The sequence below is a fragment of the Notamacropus eugenii genome, chromosome 3 (genome assembly GCF_028372415.1).
Source record: "Notamacropus eugenii isolate mMacEug1 chromosome 3, mMacEug1.pri_v2, whole genome shotgun sequence".
Lineage (NCBI taxonomy): Eukaryota > Metazoa > Chordata > Mammalia > Diprotodontia > Macropodidae > Notamacropus > Notamacropus eugenii.
This window is the reverse complement of record NC_092874.1, coordinates 326594877-326618394: the sequence shown is the minus strand read 5'-3', so window position 1 is coordinate 326618394 and position 23518 is coordinate 326594877. Positions and strand designations below refer to the sequence as shown.

General features: G+C 35.5%; 1 protein-coding gene across 1 annotated transcript in view; it reads left to right on the top strand.

Moving 5' to 3' along the window:
- LRRC2 (leucine rich repeat containing 2) overlaps positions 1–23518 on the top strand; it is a 183745-nt gene that overhangs the window by 110280 nt on the left and 49947 nt on the right. The window contains exon 5 of the mRNA XM_072596867.1: positions 10899–11035. Within this exon, the coding sequence (XP_072452968.1) occupies positions 10899–11035 (137 nt within the window). The remainder of the gene's footprint in view (positions 1–10898; positions 11036–23518) is intronic.

The window sequence follows — 23518 nt, the reverse complement described above, 5'->3', positions numbered from 1 at the left end:
TTAAGGCTACGTACTGCCGGGGTTTTCAGCAGGATCTTGTTTTCTTTGTCTAAAGCTATATCTGACCCCTAAATGTCCAGTGATGGTGTGAGGCTTAAATGAGATCCTGGATATAAAGCACTTTGCAAACATAAAATCAATATGAAAATGCCCATCATTTATTATTTTTATCATTGTTCTTATTTATTAACCTGGCTATGACTAGGCCTGTACTCAGGTGATGATCTCATTGGCCATTAGCTCCATTCCTGCTGAACTCAAATAATGTTTATAGAGTGAAACAGGGGGTCTACTGATAAATGTTTAACAACTGGGCTCTCTGGAAAGAAAGGAAAAATGTGCACATACACACTTTTAAATTTAGTCTTCATTGTTAATATGTTATGAAGTCTAGATAATCAATAAGACAATAAATCAAATGCTGATTTATAGAAATTTCTGATTTGCGAGGTGCAAATGTTCACATTGAAAATTTAATAATTGGCTCTTGCAAGTTAGGGCTGGTTCCCACACACCCCTTGGTATATCACAGTGAGGATTTTGCTTTAGACAAAAGGTGGCTGAGCATTTAGTTAGGCGACAGGAGAAAATGGTGTTTAGTATTAGTATCACTTTAGAGTCTGAGTTATCGAGGATCATTCTCTGGCCTTATTAAATCAGTTTGGGAATTTGTCGTCCAAGGCAAAGTAACAGAGTGGCTACCTGAATGTGCAAGATTTTCTACAATTTTTGTTAGTATAAATCATCAAATGTTATGACCCTAAAATGATCAGTCTTTGTCATCATGGAATTCATAGTATTACAAAGTAAAGAAAAACATTATGGGATATTCTAATCATAGTATTTTAACGGATGGTCTCTTACACGAAGACACACCTTGAATTTATTTCTTTTTAAAGTCAAAGTACAAAGTTATATATCAATCAGAATATAGATTTATAGGTTATCTTACCTAATAACCATTTGTCTTGGAATGGGAGTCTAAAGGGAACCAGAATGAGGTTGCAAGCACCCGAAGGGAGAAATTTCAAAGAAGGAAAACAATAGATCCCTACAAATGATGACGTCTTAAGTCATGAAATGGAGAGATTGTGACAGCAGAATGTTTCTGGTCACAAAAGCTTGTAATGGTGAGGTCCCCAAAACTGCCCCAGACAAGGCAGCAATAAAGAGCTCTAGCTCTTTTGCTAACCCGGAATGTAGGAGTAGCCAGAACTTTTTCTGTGCTTCTTAGTTAGGGCCCAATTTTCTATCCTTTTTTAAATAGTCATCACTGATATCTTCTGTTTTACATCATCATAATCTTCTCCAGAATTCCTCACTTGCCTCTCTCAAAGAGTCATCTTGTGTCATAAGTATTATTCTTTAAAGACAAAAAAAGAAAATAAAAAGAGAGGAAAAAAACTGATCAATACATCGAAAAGGCTAAAAACAGAGTTGAAGCTCTCCCTGAAGAGGAGAGAGCTTGGTGTTCAGAGGAGGAAGCAAGCTTCTTGATCTCCGGGGAATGACACAACAGAGACACAGAAAATGTCAGTGGAGGGAAAGTTCATTTAGTAAGAGTCAGAGGAAGGTCAAAATATAGGGTATGAGTTGGGGATTTATTGCTCATGGTTACTGAAGCAGTTATCTGTCAACATCATGTCAACAGAAGAGAGATCTCTTGTACAACTTACATTTCTCTGTCCTTTTTTTCTCTGTAGATCACTCTCCCACTCTCTACCTCCTGGTGAGGCTTGTGTTTTTCTTTTCCGTCTTCTATCCTTTTGGTTGTGCTGTTTTATTACTTTTTCTTCCTCATGGAAACTTTGCTTCCATTTCCTTATGGAATACATCATTGTCTTTAACAACTGGAATACAGAGAGGCATTCCTTGGGTCCAATAGGTCTTGGAATACCTGGAATCCAATTATCAAAAAGTTCCAATTGCCCCACCCCTATTGTCCAGCCAGCTTAAATGCAGAGACAAAAAAAAAAAAAAACCAAACAGATAAAATGTAAACATCGTTAGCAATTAAAAGCCAGTATATGTTGCTGCAGCATCTCTGCTGTTCTTTTTCGGTCTATGTAACATCTTTATCATGTTGCTTTAGGTTTTAAGTTATGAAATGGTTAGTCATAGAATTTAGAGTTGAAAAGGACCTTGCAGAGCATCAAGTCACTTCCAACCCGTTTTGCAGATGAGGAAACTGAAGGCCAAAGTTGTGAAGTGACTGCTTTGGGTCACACATGCATTAAGTTCTTTGACTAAGTTCTCTGACGCTAAATCTAGGACTCTTTACACTGCACTCTACTCCCTACACAGAGCATATTGAGTAAACTCAATAAACATTTCCATGTTACTTTTTCATTTATGGAGATTCATTTAAAATTATTTTACAAAATTTAAGTATGAAAAAAATTAAAAATCATTTTCTACAGTTAAAGAGGAGGAAACATGGTAATATTTTCCTTTTCTAAAGTGTAGAAGAGGTAGTTAGGTGATATGTGGATGGAGCAATGGATTTGAAACCAAGAAGTTCAAGTCTTGCCTCAAAAACTTCCTGGACAAATCATTTCACCTCAGTTTACTCATCTGTAAAATGGGAATAATAATGGAACCTACTTTCCAGGGATGTTGTGAGGATCCAATGAGATACTATTTGTAAAGTGTTTCACAACTTTCAGTGTTATATAAATTCTAATTGTTGCTATTATTATTACATGTGATGGATGCTAATAGTATCTGAGACAGTGACATAGAGGAGCAGGAAACTTTGGTTTTATTATGAAAATTCCAGCAATAAGTGATCTGTTACTTTACCAAGGCAAAACTTTGGAATAAATCAGAAGCAATATTTAAGTTAAATTTTTAAGACATAGAAGATTAATTTCATCAGGGAACAAGAGGTAGCTACTCATAGAGAAAGAGACTCACATTTCTAAAACACTGTGATTTAAATAATAGTTGCCTCTGACAACCCTGTAAAATAAGCAGTATTACCACCCTTATTTTATAGCTAAGGAAACTGAGGTAAAGAGAGTGATGAGGTTTGCTCAGTGATATCCATAGTAATTATTACTATATAATATGTGACCCTAGACATGTCACTCAACCTCCCTTGGCTTCGGTTTCTTTAAATGTAAAATGAAGGGGATCAGCTGGATGACCTCTGAAGTTCCAAGGCATAGTGGAGTCATGCTTTGAAGCAGGTCATCAGACTTCCAGCGCACTGATCATTCTACCGCACAACACTGTCCTCATATAGGATCATAGATTTAGATCTGAATGGGACTAGGAAACTCAGTTAAATTCTGTCTTATTTTCCTCATCTGCAAAATAAGGACAATAGTATCACCTACTTCCCAGCATTGTGAGAATAAAAAGAGATAATATTTGTAAAGTGCTTTGCAAATCTTAAAGTGCTATATAAATGTTAATTCTTGTTATTATTACTTATAATAATCTAATCAAACCAAGTTCATTTTTAAAAGTAAGGCAACTAAGGTCCAAAGAGGAAAGTGACTTGTCCAAGGTGACATACTTATGGAGCAGAACTGAAACTGTCATTTAAGTTCTCTTACCTCAGATTCAACTCCTTTTCACAATATCATGTTCCTTTAGTCTCCTGGGTTCAGCTTGATCTAGCACCTACTTCAAACGATTATTCTTAAGTATTAATTTGTTTTCAACATTTCTTATTAGCTTAAAATAACACTTAAGATTTACCTTTTATATTAATCTTATGAGGTTGGCTAAAAATAATATTCATACTTTAGAAGAAATGGAACAGAGGGAAAATTTATTCAGGAAAATTTGGTCATAGTCACATGACGAGTGAGTTACAAAATACTTCCCATTTATATTATAGTCTTTTAATTTTTAATGCACTTTTACATCTATTATTTTATTTTGTCCCTTGAAGTAAGTAGAGTGAATATCATTACCTTTATTTTTTTAACTAAAGAAATTGAGTCAGCAAGAGAGTAATTCACTTAGCCAGAAATCATGTAGTTACTTAACAGTTGAGCCATGACCAGAATTCAGGTCCCATCACTTTCTGCCTGATGACATTTCAGTGAAGTCATATTTTACTAAGTCTTAGAATGGCAAGCCCTCCTTCTGTGCATGACTTGGTTGCTACTTAGTCTCTTCCAAAGTCATATAATTCAAAGTACTTGAAAGGCAACCATTTTGAGGATAATCATTCCAAGGAGTTTATTGATCACAAAGGACCTGTTCATGATGGTCTTTGGGCATTTACCTAAAAGAAGAATGCCATCCTCTTTGCTGACCCTTCAGCAGGCCCTTTCTTACCACTGATAGTTTTCTGGCTGTGCTGCTGCTGAATCCTCCTGGAAGGTCCTAACCCTCTCAGCTTTAGAACTTCATCCTGGAGGCTGTGTTAGTCTGTTTGGAGAGTGTGTCACACAGGCTTATATTTGACCATCTTAAGTCATGCTTCACCTCATTCCATCCAGGTAATCTTTGGCTATCCACTTAGCTGCCAAGCAAGCACCATTCTCACATCCTTCCACACAATTTATTTATTGGGAATCATGCTTTGAATTTAGATGTTTAGGGAATGTGAAATTGGAGAAACTTCAGTTTAGAATGGACAGAAGTATTGCATCAAGGGATTGAGATGTGTGGAAGAGATAAGAAAGTAAAATTTGCAATCATAGATGAGTTTTTCTCCTAGGAATTTGCTTTTCAAGGGTGAAGAGATATGGGTCTATAAGTTGAGGGACAGAAGGATCAGGTGATGATTTTTTTTAAGAACATATTTGTATATAGCAAGTCAATTCAATCAACAAACATTTGCTATGCATGTTATGTTCTAGTCATTTGCTAAGCACTGGGGATAGAGAGAAAGGCAAAGAAAAACTTCCTGCCCTCAGGAAAGAAACAAGCAGTTGTTAAGCATTTATTAGGTGCCAGGCACTGTGCTACTGGGGGAGATAATATGCAGAGAAATATGCATAATACAGGATAAATTGAGGGTAGTCTTAGAGGGAAGGTGCTAGCATTAAGGGAGATCAGAAAAGATTTGTATGCAGTGGGATTTTACCTGGGACCTAAAGGGAGCCAGGGAGGCCAAGGAAGAACATGAGAAGAGAGAGAATTCCAGGTATAGGGGACATTCAATGAATATTACAGATTCTGGAGACTGAGTATCTTGTGAAAGAAGCAATGGTGTGGCCAATGTCACTGAGTCAAAGACCATGTGCAAAGGAGTAAGGTGTAAGAAAACCAGAAAATTACAAAGGGGCCAAATTATATGAAGGTCTTTAAAGGTCAGACAGAGGATATTATATTTAATCCTAGAGGTAATAGAGAGTCACTGGAGTTTACTGAATGGAATAGGGATCAAGTGACATAGGTAGAGATATACTTTATGAAGATCAGGGATAGAACAGGTTCATAAGCCAGAAAATAAAAATTAGAGGAGAAACTTCGCATTGAAATGGCAAGCTACCTGAACAGATAAGAGGTGAAGAGATCAAAGGCCTAATCTGAGCTTTCGACATTAAAATATTTGATATCGAAAATATATTGAGACATCTTGATGGTGCAGTGGAGAGAATATTAAATTTAGAGTCGGGAAGACCTTTAGTTAATCTTGCCTCAAATAGTGAGTAGCTTTGTGACTTTGGGCAGGTCATGTAACCTCTATTTGCCTCAATTTTCTCATTTGTAAAATTGGGTTAAACTAGCACTTTGTGAGGATCAACTGAGATAATATCCTTAAATGCTTTGCAAACTTCTCCATTTGCATTTGGTTTGAAGATAGAAGCATAGGATGATGTGATTAGAAAGGGGATTTCAGAGTTCAGAATCCTAAAGTTCCTCATGGAATTTGAGGAGGTCATGATGTTTGTGGGAATAGGAATGTGTATATTGATGCTTCCAAGTATTAGAGCAGAAATCCATTTGGGGAGATAGACTGTGTGTCAGATACTGAGCCTCTTAAAAAAGGGAGGGTAATGCTCTGGGGGCAGGAAGATGATATTAAGAAAGATTTGGAGAAGATGGCACATTAGGGTGACATAGTCCTCAAAGGAGATGAGGTCCAAAGTCATAATTAAAGAAGAACGTTAAGTTCCTCCCAAATAAATAAAGCTTGTACCCTTTAAGAATTGTGAGAAAGGGGAAAAACAGTGCCTATGTAATGATATTTAATTGCAACAATTATGGAAAGAGCAAGAAAAATACTGAGAAGAGTGGATAAAATGACATATGTGTAAACAATTCAAAAGAGAATTGGTTTTTTAGGCTTCCTAGAATAAAGACTTTCTATTCCTATCACTGAGTGGGTAGAAGTTAAAAAATACTTTATTTTCAGCCCACCCTATTATAACATGTGTTTATGCCAAGGTATAAATGTGACATAAGCTCCTGATTAGAGCAAATGCCTCCATAGATTGTGCCACATTACTCTGGTAATAGATACAATTATCTTGATGTGTTAGAAAACCTGAAAATAGAATGAAATATATACATAATCCAAGTGAAACCTTTACTTTCCCTGTTTAAGCTAAATGAAACTTTCCATAGAACACAGATTTACAAAGTCTGCTCCTAGAGAACTCAGTTAATCTGATCCTACCCAATCACATTTATAATCCAGCATTGACAATTTACATTGCCTTTGGTCCAAAGGCAAGCACTTTTTCCTCATTTTACGTAAACCTGTTTCTATCCATTTCTACTAAATTTCTAACAGATGACAGAAGGGTTCATCTGGGTGTAGCTGTGGCCTGGGACTAAAAAGGCAGAGAGATGGACTTGATTTATAGCACTCTCACTAATGTTCCACATGCCATTAATAATCTTTTAATAGTGGGAACCAAGAAAAGGTTCTTCTTAGAAACTGCTTGGTTTCTTATGTACGTATGTGTATATATATATATATATATATATATATATATATATATATATGTATGTATGTGTGTATATACAAACATATATACATTTATAATAATAGTTCACATTTCCCCGAATTGTTCTGAATATTAGCCATTTTTACCCCCAAATCTGGTTATTGTGGCCTATAATCATCTTTTGAAAACAGTGCAGAAAAACATTCATACACAGAGAAAGATACATAATATGTTTTGTTGTTGTTTGTCTCTCATTCTCAAAGAGGTCTGTGGAATCAGGAAGGTGATATTATGACTTGCAAGTAAATTGGATCTAAGTGAGAGAGTGCTGTGCAAAGTAACCAGCCTTACAGAGAGAGAGAGAGAGAGAGAGAGAGAGAGAGAGAGAGAGAGAGAGAGAGAGAGAGAGAGAGGGAGGGAGGGAGGAAGAAAGAGAGGGAGGGAGGGAGAGATACAGGTACGTAAACATATATAACATAGTCATGTTGGCTGCTAGGTAGCACAATGGATAGAGTTCTAAGCTTGGAATCAGGAAGGTTTATCTTCATGAGTTCAAATCCCTCCTCAGATACTTCCTAGCTATGTGACCCTGGGCAAGTCACTTAACCCTATTTGCCTCAATTTCTTCATCTGTAAAATGAGTTGGAGAAGGAAATGGCAAACTACTCCAAGATCTTTGCAAAGAAAAATCCAAATGGAGACATGATTGAATAATTTTATTTTTAAAACCCCAAATGAGGCAATTGAAAGTCAGACATGACTGAAACAATTCAAGAGAACAAAATTTTTTGCAGGTGAAACAGTTTTCCATTCAAGGATATACCAAAACAACTAACAGAACATAGTAAGCATAAACACTCACTCAAAAGCATGCTTTGGGAATTTTTTTTAACTACCTGGACTTTCAAGACCTGTCCCCATTGAAAGACAAATTATATTGGTAAACTGAGAAAGAAAATTGTTTCAGAATTGTTGTTGTGTTTGTCCTTCATTTTCAAACAGAACCATGTCATCAAGATGATGACATGACTTGTGGTTGACTTTGATTTGAGTGAGGGAGGGCTGTGCAAGGTCACCAACCTCACTTTCTTCTCCAGAGCAATCTGGATCCAGTGGCCTGATATTCATCAGGATGACTGGAAGTGGCCCAGGATGCAATGGGAGATCTTGGCTCTTTCAGGTTTCTGTCTTATAGCATTCTCACTTTGAGTGAGATACACCCATTCAATGAATAGGTTTCTTTAAGTAATTTCTCAAGGGATTGCCCCTTTTAATAAAAAAAAAAATCAAACTGGGAGGAGAAGACCCTCAGGATTCCTGGATAGAAGAGAAACAATTATTATTTAGTATTTAAATCCACTCTGTGCTAGGTGAGTGGGGACTTGTGCAGTCTATGAGCTCCAGAGTGAATTGGGGTAATGGAGATGTAATACCGTGACATAAACTTATAATATACCATCTATCATGAAGGGTTAAGAAATTTATCCAAGAGATGGAGAAAAATGTGCTTCACTGGTCTTAGAATTTATCTGATTTCCATCCCATTAAAATCCTATGTACAAAAATCAAGGTTGGGCTGTCTCTCAAACATTTATAATAAAAATGTGTAAACAATGTGGTTTCATGATGAAGAATAAAAGAATACACAAAAATTGTGACTCCTTTCTCATTACCAAATTACGTAAATAACTTGACATGCAAAGTAAGATATATTGGAAGAGCAGTAGGGAACAAGCATTTAGTAAGTGCTAACTATGTGCCATGCAATGTGTAAAAGTACTTTACAAATATTATCTCATTTTATCTTCACAGCAATCCTGTGAGGCAGGTGGTATTATAATCCTTTTATATTGCAGGTAAAGAAACTGAATCACTCAGAGGTTAAATGACTTGCCAAGTCTGGATTTGAACTCAGGACATGCTGCTTTAGATAGAGTGCCAGGCCTGTAGTCAGTTCAAATCCAGCCTCAGACTCTTACTAGCTGTGTGACTCTGAGCTAGTCACTTAATCCTGATTGTTTTAGTTTCCTTATCTATAAAATGAGCTGGAGAAGAAATGACAAATCGCTCCCTTATCTTTGCCAAGAAGATGCTGAAAGGAGTCAGGAGGAGTCAGACACCACCAAAAATGACTAAACAACAAGTTCTTAACTTCAGCCTCAGCACTCTACCCACTTTGCCACCTAGCCTCAATTTTGCATATTAAAAGTTCTTTAAAGAAATAAAAAGTTGCAACTTTCATTGCCTAAAAATTTATTTTTTATGCTTTGTTCCAGTTAGCTTATACATTGCTGTAGGTTTGTAGTGCTACATACCCCTGCTGCTTGAATTGGAGATAAGAACCTTAAAAAATGTCTATGACTATTTGTCTTATGTCGAATAAGAATGCATATTTACTTATAAATTCTTCTGAATATATATCATAACCTGGTGGGGAAGGAGTTTTGGTTTATTTGTCTTTTTTTCTCTCATGGACATTTGTAAAATTCTAAAAATTCAACTGAAGTAAAAATTAAATTCCACATGTCCCCGGAAAATCCATAAATGTTGCAGGAGCATGAAATTAACTAACTATAAATTATAACTTCCATCACCTTCAGCAGAGTTCTGAAGAGTGAACTGGACAAAGGAATTAGATTTCTTCTTATTACTCTTTTTGATAATGGTTTTTATCTCCTAAGTCCTTGCATAGCACATTAGAAAAGGACTCTCAATATATTTGATGTGTCTCAGTATAATTTCAGTTATCAATGTATAAGATATCCCTCTACTAGACCATAAGCTCCACAAGGGCAGGGATATTTTACATTTTCCTCAACACCTACATGGCAATGCTTCTAATTATTTCCAAATAATAATTGATGAATTTTAAAGTATATGTATTAGTCTTTTGTGGGGAATGATATGAACCCTATCCAAGGGTTCCCAAGAGTTACTAAAGATTAAGATTGCTTCAAGACTTTTAGGACACCAAGCACATCTATAGATATTTTCTGTCTCTTTCTCTGTTTATTGGTCTGTCTGTCTCTCTTTCATAAATACATAGTAATTAAAAAATAACTCTCAACCAATGTAGAAGGGAATCTACTCTATAGTTGGATTGTCTCAGATTGTTGCATTGGGGGAGGGGGTGTCGAGAAGTCACATGATGTGCCTAATGTTCTTTAGCCACTCTGTGTCTGAGGTAGGATTTGAAAGTCATTGCATTGAGCTGCCTCTATTACGGTGAAAAGTAAGTCCTCACTATTTATTGAATATAAACAAAACTAATTGCATCAACTGAATGCAGTTACTAATTTAAAAAAAAAAATAAATTCAACTCAATTCAATAGACATTTTCTGAATGTTTAGCACTTTTCATAGCCAGAACAAATAACATTCCCAAAAGAAATAGCGCAAGACATTCTCTCATCAATTTCATGATATATAAAATGAAAATAATTCAAGAAGTAATTAAATCAAATTCATGTGATCTAGAGAGGGAATTTGTTATTATAGGCCCAAACATGGATCTTGCTAGTAATATGGCTGTCGGGTTGCTTCATATTTTAACTATGTTTTTTCACTAACTAGATCCTAAGTTCAGTTGTTTCTATGCTTTTAAAGAGATATATGTGATGTCAATTTATAAATACTTATTCATAATTTTTATCCCCTCTAAATTTTGGTGCTTTGGAGTAAAGCCTCCGTGGGCCAATTGTAATTACAGCTTCAGGGTTTACCATGCGACTGATACTGTGCTTGATACTGAGGTGGAGATATAGGACAATAAGAAAGCATATTCCCTCCTTTGAAGGTTCATATATTCTCATTGGGAAGATAAGACAAAGCATATGACATGAAACAAAGAAAAATTATTTGAAAATTTATGATCGAGGGGCAAAATATATGGGAAATCACATATTTTTCTGCTTATAAATAGATAATTCAATTTTAACTCCTTCTGCAATGATTATTTATGCAAACGTTTAACAAATGACTTTGTTTCTTTCAAATGACACCTGTTCAACTGATGGCAACATTCTATGGCAACAGGTTGTTTGAAGAGCTTGAAAGAACTCAATGTGAGTTTCAACCATCTGAAGAGTGTTCCTCCAGAATTAGGAGACTGTGAAAACCTGGAGAAACTGGATTTGTCTGGAAATCTAGAATTAACGGAGCTCCCATTTGAAGTAAGATATATCTATTTCTATGTAGAGGTTTATTCTTATCTGAGTTATGCAACTAGTTAATTTTATTTGACTTAAAGTACGGGAAGGAATTTTTAGAAACTGAACTTCATTTTATTACATCAAATCATTCATATATTTTTAATCAGGTGAAGCAAAGTGTCACATTGTGCTTATAGCTAGATTGTTAGGCTGAAAATTGAATAAATCCAAGTTTTTCTGACAATATGGTGTCACAGTGGAGAACCAAGATGCAAAGGTTGAGATATCTGGGGAAAGATCTCAGGGAGAGATTTAGCACCAGGGAGATTTTATTGTTGAGATGTTTTCCGGTTGTGTCTGACCTTTGTGACTCCATTTAGGGTTTTCCTGGCAAGGATACTGGAGTTGTCTGACATTTCCTTCTCCAGATCATTTTGCAGATGAGGAAACTGAAGGAAATAAGGTTAAATAACTTGTTCAGGATCACACAGCTAGTAAGTGACTAAGGACAAATTTGAACTATGAGTCTGACACCAGTCCTGTTATTTTACCTACTGTGCCACATAGCTGCCCTACCAGGGAAATTAAGAAACTAAAATGGGGGGATTGTCAGAGACTTAGCAATTTGTCAGACAGGATTCTGCAAAATTTCAGTAAGTACTCTGTGTGTGTGGGTGTGTGTGAATATTGTCTCTAGAGTCTGAAAACTGGGGTTTGTCACATCATTTACATGTGTTTACTATGCGATCTTGGGCAAGTCCCTTAGTATCTGTGGCCTCAGTTTCCTCATCTGTAAAATGAAGAGCTTATATTAGATAGCTTCTTAGCTCCCTTCCCACTCTGGATATATGGGCTTCATGATGGGCTGGTTGCCTTCTTTTGCCTTTAATAAAAGAACTGCTTAGCAGGAAATTGACCCTCAAGTCTCTGTAATTTTTATACTTGCTAGTTTGATACCAACTGTAATTTTTTCTTTAACCTGTCCAGTATAAAAATCCTAAATGATTTCCTTTACATGTCCTCAATAAATTGTTTTATGGTCTCAAAAACATGCATTTTCTATGTGTGATAAAAATGGGAATGGAGAAAGAAGATGGACTGATAACTAAAGATATAATTCAGTTCCAAGAGTTCTGATGATCTCATAAACCTTTGTAATACTGTTAGAACTTTAGACTGAATTACAGTCACCCAATTAATCTCTCTGAGCCTATTATCTACTGCCTTATCACTGTCTCCACATCCATTTTTCTAAGTACAAAACCACAGTAAAATTAGAATGTAACCCTTTCAAAGAGTGTGAAGTTAGCCTGCATCTTAATAAAGCAGGTTTGACAAGGGAATTGGACCTTAATGCAGAACTAAATAGAATGATAAGTCTTACAGTTTCCTATTATTTAACATTTCCATAGCACTTTACTCTTGTCATATGAAACCCATTTTTCATAACTATTTACTCGCCAAATCTTATAATGGTCCAACTGTGATAGGAAGGAGGAGGAAAACATAGCTCCTATGTGCCAGGCACTGTGTTAAGTGCTTCACAAATACTATCTCATTTTATCTTCACAAAAGCTCCATTTAGGAAAAACTAAGAAAAATAGAAATTTTTGGTTGTTTTTTTTTGAAAGTGTCATATAGCTGCTAAATGTCTGAGGCCATGTTTGAATTTGGGTCCTACTGACTATATGCCCAACATTTTATCCTTTATAATACCTATCTGCCCCCAATGTTTTTCAATGTGTTTTACTTGCTTTTTAAAATGAGTTTTTATTGATATTTTCTGTCTCATATCACCATGTATATCCTATGTATCCCACCCACTCCCAGAAAACCATCCCTTATGACAAATAGAAAAAGAAAAACCAGCACAACTAATCAATACATTGAGAAAGTTCAATAACATATGCAGTGTGCAATACCTGTGGATGTCCCATTTCCATGAAGGGGTGGGTTAGGGGTGTCTTCTCATATCTCTTCATTTGAATTTCCTTTGATCTTTATAATTAGGTTAAGTTTACATTCGTGCTGTTTTGTGTGTGTGTTGTTTTCATTAACATTATTGTAGTTACCATTTATATTATTTTCTTGACTTTACTCTGCATCAGTTCATAAGGTCTTTCCATATTTGTATGTATTCATCACTTGAATTATTTCTTATAGCACAGCATCCCGCAATCTGTTTAGCCATTCAATTGCTGGGTATCTGCTTTATTTTCAATTTTTAGCCATCACAAAAAATGCTGCTAGAAACATTTTGCAGTATATGGGTACTTTTTCTTATCAATAGCTCTATTGGGGTACAAACTCAGTAACGGAGTCTCTGGTCAAAAGAGATTATAAGCATTTTTTTTTTGCATATTCCAATTTGCTTTCCAAAATGTTATTTACTATTTCGTAGTTCCTCTAATAATGTATTTGTATGTCCATCTTTTCATCACTTCTCCAACATTGACTATTGCCATTTTGAGGGGTCACTTCTTACCTGTTTGCTAGTTTGGAAGGTATAAAGCAAAACCCCTGGCTTGTTTTGATTTGTATATGTCTTATTATTAGTAATTTGCAGCATTTTTAGTTGATTGTGAATAGTTTGCAGTTCTTTTGAGAACTATTTATATCCTTCAAAATTTATCTATTGGCTTATATCCTTTGAACATTTATCTATTGGGGGGGGTGGTAATTGGTTTTTAATATATGTGCATATGTTTGTACATATATGTATATATTGATCATATACATAACTGATTATATATCTTGAATACCAAACCCTTACCAGAGAAATTTGATGCAAAAATTTTTTCCCATTCTGTCACTTTCCTTCTTATCCTAGATACATGAATGTTGTCTGTGCAGAAGCTTTTCAGTTTCTAGTTCCCTCTTCTGCTGTAAACAGAGTATTAAATTCCTTCAGTCGCTTGACTTTAATCTTCTTTTGAAGTGTCTCTGTTCCCACTGGCTCTCTTCCCCCACACCTCTGATGCCCTCTTCTCATCTGATTTTTCCCTTTCCACTCCTCCCCTTCGGCTAGTCCTGCTCCTTAGTTTTTAAATTTAATTTTTGCACCCTTCTCCAAAAATATTGCTCTAATTCTCAATCATCTCTTCTTTCTTTTTATTCTATATTCTCATTCCCTTAATCACGATTCCTATAATTATCTGGTCTCTTTCTTTTCTAAGTACTCTTCATGCTAGAAAAGCTTCCAGGGTATCCATTCTAGGCATTTCCCTCCAGGCACTTTCTACCTCTGCCTACTAAGGCTTGCCCCAAGGATTGTACTTTTCCTTTGTGTCTCATTTATAAAACAATAAGCATTAATGCAAGTGTCAGAGAAGATACTACCCCCTGGTAATCTTCCCCCCAACCCCCATCCCAAGTAGCAGTCTGCCATTGATCTATATCCTCTCTCATTGACTTATTTTTCTCATTTGCCTGGAAATCTCCAGATTCTAGTTGTCCTAGGAGCTTCCAGTTCCCCCTCTCCCACCTCCCAGAGAAGTAGATTTTTGAAGTACCAAAGCTCCCAGACTTCATCCAATGTAATGTCCTTATCTTCTTTTATAGCTGTCTCTGTTTACCCATAGGAGCATTCTACCATGGAACCCCTTCCACATCCAAAGTAAGGCCTCCTTTTTCCCCTCCTTTTTAATCCCCCCCTCACTTACCTGTAGGCTTTTATCTTTCTGAGAGTAGGTGATCTTCCCCTCATTGCCAGTCCTTGACTGACCTTAGTGCATCACTCAGTCTTCTCCTTCCTCCTCTTATTTCCCCCCTTTTATGTACCCTCTCATGTTGTAATGTAGTTCCATACCAGATGCATTCACCTGTAGGTAAGGTGTGGCCAAATTTTGGCCATGATACTGCATCTGTCTCTTCACTATGACCTCTACCAGATTTTTACCAGTTTTCTTGTGCACATTTAGAAAAAAAAGCCTCTTGTTGGTCTCCCTGTTGTCATTTTGTACCTGTAACTGTCCTTGCCTGCTATATTTATTCCCTCCTCCTATGTTTCTGTTGTTTAGGGATGTTTGGGAGGCAAATAATTTCATCAGTTCTGATTTCTTTCTAAAAATGTGTCAGACTTTGTTACTGAATGTCCATCTTTTGTCCTAGGTAGTTAAGCCCAGACTTGCAGGATAGGTCACCCTGGTCTGTATTCTGAAAGTCATTGATCCTTGGAATGTATTATTCCATTTCCATCTACTTTTTCTAGTGGGTACAGAATAATCTTGTGTTATTTGAAAGTCCTTTCCTTTGTGTTTGAAAGTCTTTCTCCTGATGTCTTGTTGAAGTGCCAATCCTTTCTGAACTGAATTGATAAATTTAACCACTTGGAGTTCGTAGTATTTAGTGGTGTTTCTTTTCCCCCTTTTTTTGGAGATGATCTGTGAATTCTTTCAATCTGAATTAGTAGAAAGGAATTAACAAAAAAAAGTGATACTTTCTAATGATTAGGAAAGGGCAATGGAAGTTTCTTTTTTTCCTTTTTAAAAAAAAGATTCTTTTCCTGATTTTTCCTCAATGCCAAGATAATTAGCATCTAATCATTTAGTACCCAGTTTAATAAAGGTATAAGAAATTTAGTTTTTAAAGAAGAATTAGGACACATGACTTCAAAAATGAGACTAAGAAGTAAAAAATGCACCATTCAAAAAGGAGTATTTGAAATATTAACTTTGCTTCATGTCTCTAACATTAGAAGCACAGAATTTTTAGAGATGAAAGTAAACTCTATGGTTATCTAATACAAACCCCTATCAATAAAGAATCTCCATTATAATAGTGTTCAATAAGGTATTATCTAGTTCCTATTTGAAGACACTTGATTAAGGAGTTCATTCTACTCTGATAGCACCTTTTTAAAGAAGGATTTTCCTGCTGCCAATCCAAAATTTGTTTCTTCTGTTTTGTGCCTAATTTTACTATTTTTGAACCAAATGGAACAAATGCAATTCTTCTTTCACATGGCAGCTCTTCAAATATATTCATATAATGATCTACCACTGCCAGTTCTCAGTCTTCTCTTCTCTAGGTTAACCAACCCCAATTGCTTCAATTGATTCTTAAATGGCATGAACTCAGATGCCATCTCTTCATAAAATGATGAGAGAACTTGTTGCTCACTAATTTTTTTGTGATGCATGACTTGGTATTCCTCTTTTACTGATATCAGTAAATGACCATTTCAAGTCAAATGCCATATAGGTATTCCTTACTTAATATTTAATAATAAATATTCTGTAACATAGAAGGAATTAACCTATTGTATTATTCCTGAACTGAAGGAATTTATGTGTCACAGATTAATTTAAAATCTATCTAGCATCTTTCATAGTATCCCATTTTATACATTTAAAAACAAAGGAAGTTTTTATACTATTAGCTTAAAAAGAAATTTTCCCAACAGCTCTTTAAATATACCTTTCATATAATTTGCTATTTTGACAAATTGGCCATTACATGCATCAGGAAAAGAAAAACTAGAAGGAAAACAAAGTCAAGAGATAGAGGATTGTCTCAGGGTGATGACCTTCCTTGCTGTTCTTGAACCCTGAAAATTGCTCAGCATTTTCCCAAACTCATAGAACTGTTGAAATCTTAACCTCCTCTATGAGAACAAGACTACAAGTTAAAATAATTATCGACCATTGAACTGGGAACAGAACAGTTTGCTCATGATGAGCTCATCATTGTTGAACATCATGAAACTGATAGATGACTACTTGTCCCAGCTTCAATTTCTAAGAAAAATTACAAGCTCAAGTAAGATAGAGCAGGGAAGGACATTTGAAACTCTCCAGTTCAGCCTTTTCATTTTATATATTATTGAAGTCCAGAGAAACTAAGGGTTTTTTCTAAGGTCACGCAGGTTATAAATAGCAACGTTCATATCTGTCTGACTACAAAAACTGATATTCTTTCCATTATTAAATTTGGAAACTTCTTTTCTTGAGCTTTATGTGCTAATAATTTATTCATTGTCTGGAAAGAGTCCAGTAAATTCTGGTGTTGAGGTTTCTCCAAAAACCCTTATATTTCTGATGAAGTTTACAAAAAGAAATTTAAAAGAATTCCTTAGTTATGAAGTTAGACATATTGAGAAAGTTTGAAATCAATTTAAAGCCTGGTTAAATTTTTGAAGTAATATGCTTCCCCCCCCCCAATTGATTAACAGTTACAATCTAAAAATATCTCATTTGATCATTCTATTATATCTATTAAGGTGAAATTTAACACCAAAAAGGTAAATTTTTACTCTTAGGCTCAAAATAACTTCAAATACAAGATAGTGAGAGGCATGATGAGACACAATAATTGAAAAATATTTGAAACTCATATTTGCAGAATACCTAACTGGGATAGAAATGAATTTTCATTGCTTTTCACCATATCATATGCCAATATTTTCTTTTCTTTTTTATGTGGGTATGTAATCAGCAAAATAGTTTTAAACAATTCTAATTGCTTTTCCTTCATATGTGAAGGACCTCCTCTTGAAAACTTGTAAATGTTCATATTGATGATGAAGCCCTGGAACCTTATGACTGTATTTATGAGTGAGTTTAACTCTAAGTTCCTCTCTGATGGAGTCCTATGGAGGTCCTATCAATCCATATTTTGCCCTCACTCTACAATATTTTTGAGAAACTTTCTTATATCAGAGTTTAAAATATGGTATTCAGGCTTTTTTTCTATGATATTTTGCTATTAAGACTTGCTCTTTTTGATTGTTTTACTAAAGTTTCTCTGTAAAGGCAATTGATTTGGTTTACAAAGATTCCATTTTTTTTTTACTTTTTATTCATTTGAACACTTTTCTAATATTTTTATTGCATCACAGCATTGCTGCATTTTACCTTTGCACTTATCTGTGTGTGTATGTGTGTGTGTGTGTGTGTGTGTGTGTGTGTGTGTGTGTTTGATATATTCTTAAAATTTTTAACCTTTTCTTCTAAATCATTAGGCAGCTGATGGCACAGTCAAATGAGATTTGGACACAGGAAAACAAGTTCAAATTCGACATCACTTCTACATGTGTGACCCTGGGAAAGTCACTTAACCACTGTTTGTCTCAATTTACTCAATTGTAAAAATAGTACCTACTTCCAAGGTTTGTTGTGAGGATCAAATGATATGATAATTGTAAAAAGTACTTAGCACAGTATCTGACACATAGCAATAACTATATAAATTCTTTTCTTTTTCTTCCCACTGATTCTTTTTCAAAAAATTTCCTTTAAGAACTTAGCTCTTTTTAAATTATTTTATTATGCTTCCCAGTCACTCTGGGACTTCCTCTTATCATTGCTCTTCATTGTCTAAGTCTTTTTCAACCCTATGTGACCCCATTTGGGGGTTTCTTGGCCAAAATACTAAAGTGGCTTCACATTTTCTTTTCTAGATCATTTTACAGATGAGAAGTGAGGCAAAAAAAGAGTTAAATCTTTTGCCCAGCTACTACATGTCTGATTTGAAGTTATGAAGATGCTTTCAGGTCCAGCACCCTATCTACTGCACCACCTAGCTTCTACAAAATATAATAGAACATAGAAAGATACTGAGTCCCAGTCTCTTAGGGAGCAGAAGTGACTCGTCTGAGTATATAGCAGTTCCAGGAAAGTAACTCTGGTTTTCTTCAGCTGTTTTCAGTCATGTCTCACTCTTTGTTACCCTATTTTTTTTTGGCAAAGATACTGGAGTGGTTTTGCATTTCCTTCTCCAGGTCATTTTACAGATGAGGAAACTGAGTCAAACAGGATTAAGTGAATTGCTCAGGGTCACACAGCTAGTAAGTATCTGAGGCAGAATTTGAACTCAGGTTTTCCTGAGTTCAGACCCAGCTCTCTATCCCCTGCACCTCTTACCTTCATCTTGTAGTTGTTCCAATTTCAGTTCTGAGGATCCAGATGTAGTTATGATAGCATTTGTTTGCTATTCTCTCTCTCATTGTCCTGTCATTATTTTATGCCATAATATTTCTTCATGGCAATATAGAACATTTTATCTATTTAATTGTTCAGTCTTTCTGCCAGTTATTCAGTAAATGTTTCACTGTGAGCATGTCTTTGCTCCATTTTTTGATAATGATATTTTTCCTTTATTTAGTGTATATGTTGTTGCTCTGAGGTGATGAAGAGAAGTTGGGTTTATGCACAATCATTAACTCAATAATCTTTCTAGAAATTCATTTCTAATTTCATAATGGAAGTCAGTATAAAAATAGGATTCACAGAACAGAAATTTAGATCAGAACAAACATTAAAGTATTCTATTCATCTTGTTAAATATATTGAAATTATACCATTTTACTGTTGAATCACTTTTATAATACGTAGCTAATTTATCTAAGAAATCAATTTAAATTGTTTGATTTTGCTTACTGTTGCATAACAGAGATCTACATATATACTATGTATCTGAATTAGTGCCCTTCTGATTGAAAGAAAATAATTTTTTGCAATGAAAATTTTAAATAAAAAAATCTGTCAGCTTCTAGTTGATAAAGAGGCCAACTAAGGGCAATATTTCCTAAGAAACAGAATAATTTCAGTCTTTCATTGTTTTTTTTTTTTAAAACAGGAATATTATTGCTCTAACCCATGAATCTTGACCCATTCTCTGCTTTACAACCAAAATAAATCATACCTATTGTGAAAGGCTGCATGAAAACAAAGAAGTATAATTTAGTGATCTCCTTATTTTCCACTGTTGATAGGCAAGGTGGTATAGTGTTAGAGAGCTAGTCTCAGAATCAGGAAAATTGAGGTTCAAGTCCTAGTTTAACATATCCTAGCTTTTGTCTCTGACAAGCCATTAAGTCCTTACTGTCCCAGAAGAAAGTAGCACAGGAATTGATGATCTCTGTTTAAATTGATAATTAATCTGTGAAATTATGAAATGGGGGCAGGCACACCTGGTTCTTTGGATAGTTGCTGGGAAAGACCATTAGGAAGTGAAGGTGCAATTAGCACTTTAATAACTACAGAGGGTATGGGGTCAAGTACACAGCAAGTACAGAGACAAGCAGTGAAAGTCATACAGAGGCAGAAGGGGTGGGAAAAGGAGATGGGATGGTGAAGAAAGATAGGCATTCTGGGGAAGAGGATGAGGAGGGTAAGAGAAACAACCACTCATGTAAACACAGATTAGAATTGGGAGTTCTTGGCAGCTTGGATCCAATAGTGACAGAAGAGGCTTGGGATACAGGAGTTTGAGATCTCATTTTAAATGGGTTTTAGCAGTAAGAGACTAACTCTTATATGTGCCACCTTCGGGTTAGTCATCACTGTATTCAAAACATTTCAAACTTCTCAGTAATACTTTAAAGTTCATATGTCCTCGTCATCTCAAAATTTTCAGCCCCAATTGGTGATTGTCTGGTCTTTACTCTGGAGGTCTGGAATTTGTCTGGGATTTATATATCATAGGACCAAAAGGCCTGACAGTGAAGATTAAATGGCTTCCCCTGATTTAGCACATATTGCTAGGATGTGATTTTTGATTAATACGGGATAAATTTGTGAGTTGTGTTCCTTTGGTCTTTGAGACTGTTTGTATGTTACTTTCAGGTTCTCCTTTACAGTCTTCGTACTATTGCCCCTTTATACTGCACACTCATAAACTACTTACTATTCTGACTTGGAATGGGAGGATAGTCAGGGGGTCCAGAACAAGATGCAATTTAAATACGGAGTTAGTAAAGGAGTTTCTTTATTAGGAGTTCCAAGCTAAAAAGTAAAACAAAACAAACAAACAAACAAAACCACAGGCCCAGTATAAATGCAAGAATTGTTTTGTTTTTTTTTTTGTCAAGGTGGAAAAGCCTTAGGGAGAAATACCTGTCCTGAGGCTATTTCAAGAACCCAACAGATGGAGGGAGGCAAAGCCAAGATGGTGAAAAAAAAAGCAATGATTTACTTGAGTTCTCCCTCAAAACCCTCCAAACACCTGTAAATAATGTCAGAAAACAATTCCTGAAGCAGCATAACCCACTAAAGGTTGGGGTGAAATGATTTTCCAGAGAAAGACAATTTAGATGGTCAGCAGAAAAGGTCTGTTGCACTTGAGTGAGAGTGGAGCACAGTTTAGCACCAGCTATGTCAGCACAAACTCAATCCTAACAAACGAGGGCCAGGCCTTGGGAGTCACTGAATTAGCAGTGGCTACTTCTGGATCTCTCAGTCTACAGATAATAAGGGGGTCAGACAGCTAGTCAGAAGGGAGATTATAGGAATCTCTTTGCTGACACTGAGGCAGGATTCTATTGCTTTGCCCATTCTCCAATGCAGGTCATAGTCCTGGGTGGCAGTACCAGGGTAAGGAGGAGAACTAGCATACCAGAGCTTACAGCTGCAGTGGAGCTAGGTCTCTTGTCACAGTTCCAGAGCAGAAGAGTTCCTGTGGTCACTCATAGAACAGAGCACAAGCAAGGAGAGTAGTAAATGAACTTATCCCTAGATTATACCACCTTGGAAGAACTAAAAACTTACTGATCCTTAGAAGTATCTCTGAAAATAGCTCTACAAAACCCTGGAGCTTGGGACAGTGTGCCCTCAACCATGAAAGCAGAACACTACTATAACAAAAAGTTAAAAGTCAAGAAATAGATGGGAAAAAATGAGCAAACAGTAGAAAAAAATTTTGACGATAGAAAGTTACTATGGTGGCAAGGAAGATCAAGGCATACACTCAGAAGAAAACAAAATCAAAGTTCCAACATCTAAAGCCTCCAAAAAAATGTAAATTTGTCTCAGGCCATTGAAGAACTAAAAAAAAAGATTTTGAAAATCAAGTAAGAGAGGGAGAAGAAAAATTGGGAAGAGAAATGAGCGATGCATGAAAATAGTGAAAAATTAGTTAATATATTGGTAAAGAAGATACAAAAAAAATTGAAGAAAATAATACCTTAAAAAACAGACTAGATCAAATGGTAAAGATGGTACAAAAAGCCAATGAGGAAAAAATGCCTTAAAAAGCAGAACTGGTTAAATGGAAAGGAGGTCCAAAAGCTCACTGAAGAAAATGATTCCTTAAACATTAGAACTGAGCAAATGAAAGCTAATGACTTTACGAAAAATCAAGAAAAAATAAAACAAGAGCAAAAGAATGAAAAAATAGAAGATGATTTGAAATATCTCATTGGAAAAACAACTGCCCTGCAAAATAAATCCAGGAGAAACAATTTGAAAATTATTGGGCTACCTGAAAATCATGACCAAAAAATGTGCCTAGACATCTTTTTCCAAGAAATTCTCAAGTGAAACTGCTCTATTGTTCTAGAACCAGAGGGCAAAATAATAAATGAAAGAATCCACTGATGTTCTCCAAAGTAAAAATTCCCAGGAATATTAGAGCCAAATTTCAGAACTCTGAAGTCAAAGAGTTTTGCAAGTAACCAGAAAGAAACATTTCAGGTAGTGTGGAACCACAGTCAGGATAACACAAGATTTAGCTGCTTCTACATTAAAGGATCAGAGGGCTTGGAATATGATACTCTGGAGGACAAAGGAGTTAGGATTATAATGAAGAACAAGCTTTTCAGAAAATTGAATATAATCTTTCAAGGGAAAGATGGATATTTAATGAAGTAGAAGACTTTCAAGCATTATTGATGAAAAGACCTTAGTTGAATATAAAATTTGACTTTCAAATACAAGACTCAAAAAAAGCATAAAAAGATTGACAAGAAAGGGAAATCATAAGGTACTTAATAAGGTTATATTGTTCATATTCCTACATGGGAAGATGATACCTGTAACCCATAAAAACTTTCTCATTATTAGAGCTGTTAGGAGTATATATAGACAGAGAGCACATGTGTGAGCTGAATATGAAGAGATGATGTCTAAAAAAATAAAATTAAAAAGTGAGAAAGAGAAATGCATTGGGAGAAAGGGAAAGGAAGGAGTAGAATGGGGCAAATTATCTCACATAAAAGAAGCAAGAAAAAGTTTTTACAGTAGAGATGAAAATGGAGGAGATTGGGAGGGGAGTGAGTGAAACTTACTATAATCAGAATTATTTAAAAGAAGGAATAATATACACACTCAACTGAGTATGGAAATCTATCTTACCATATAGGAGAGCAGGGGGGAGGTGATAGAAGGGAGGGAAGATTGGGGGAGGCAGTAGTCAGAAACAAAGTATTTTGGAGGAAGGAAAGGATGATATGAGAGAAGAGAATAATTATGGGGGGAAAGAATGGAGGGAAATACAGTTAGCAATAGTAACTGAAAAAAATTGAAGCAAGTTTCTCTGATAAACGATAAAAATATATAATCAGTTTTCAGATGCAGTAATCAAAGCTACCTATAACCATATAAAAAGGTGCTCTATTGGAGGAATGCAAATCGAGCAATTCTGAGGTACTACCTCATACCTATTTGATTGACTAATGGACAGCAAAGAAGAATGACAAATGTTAGAAGGGATGTGGGAAAAATGAGAAATTAAGGCACAGTTGTTGGAGTTGTGAATTGATTCAACCATTCTTTATGGTTGGAACAA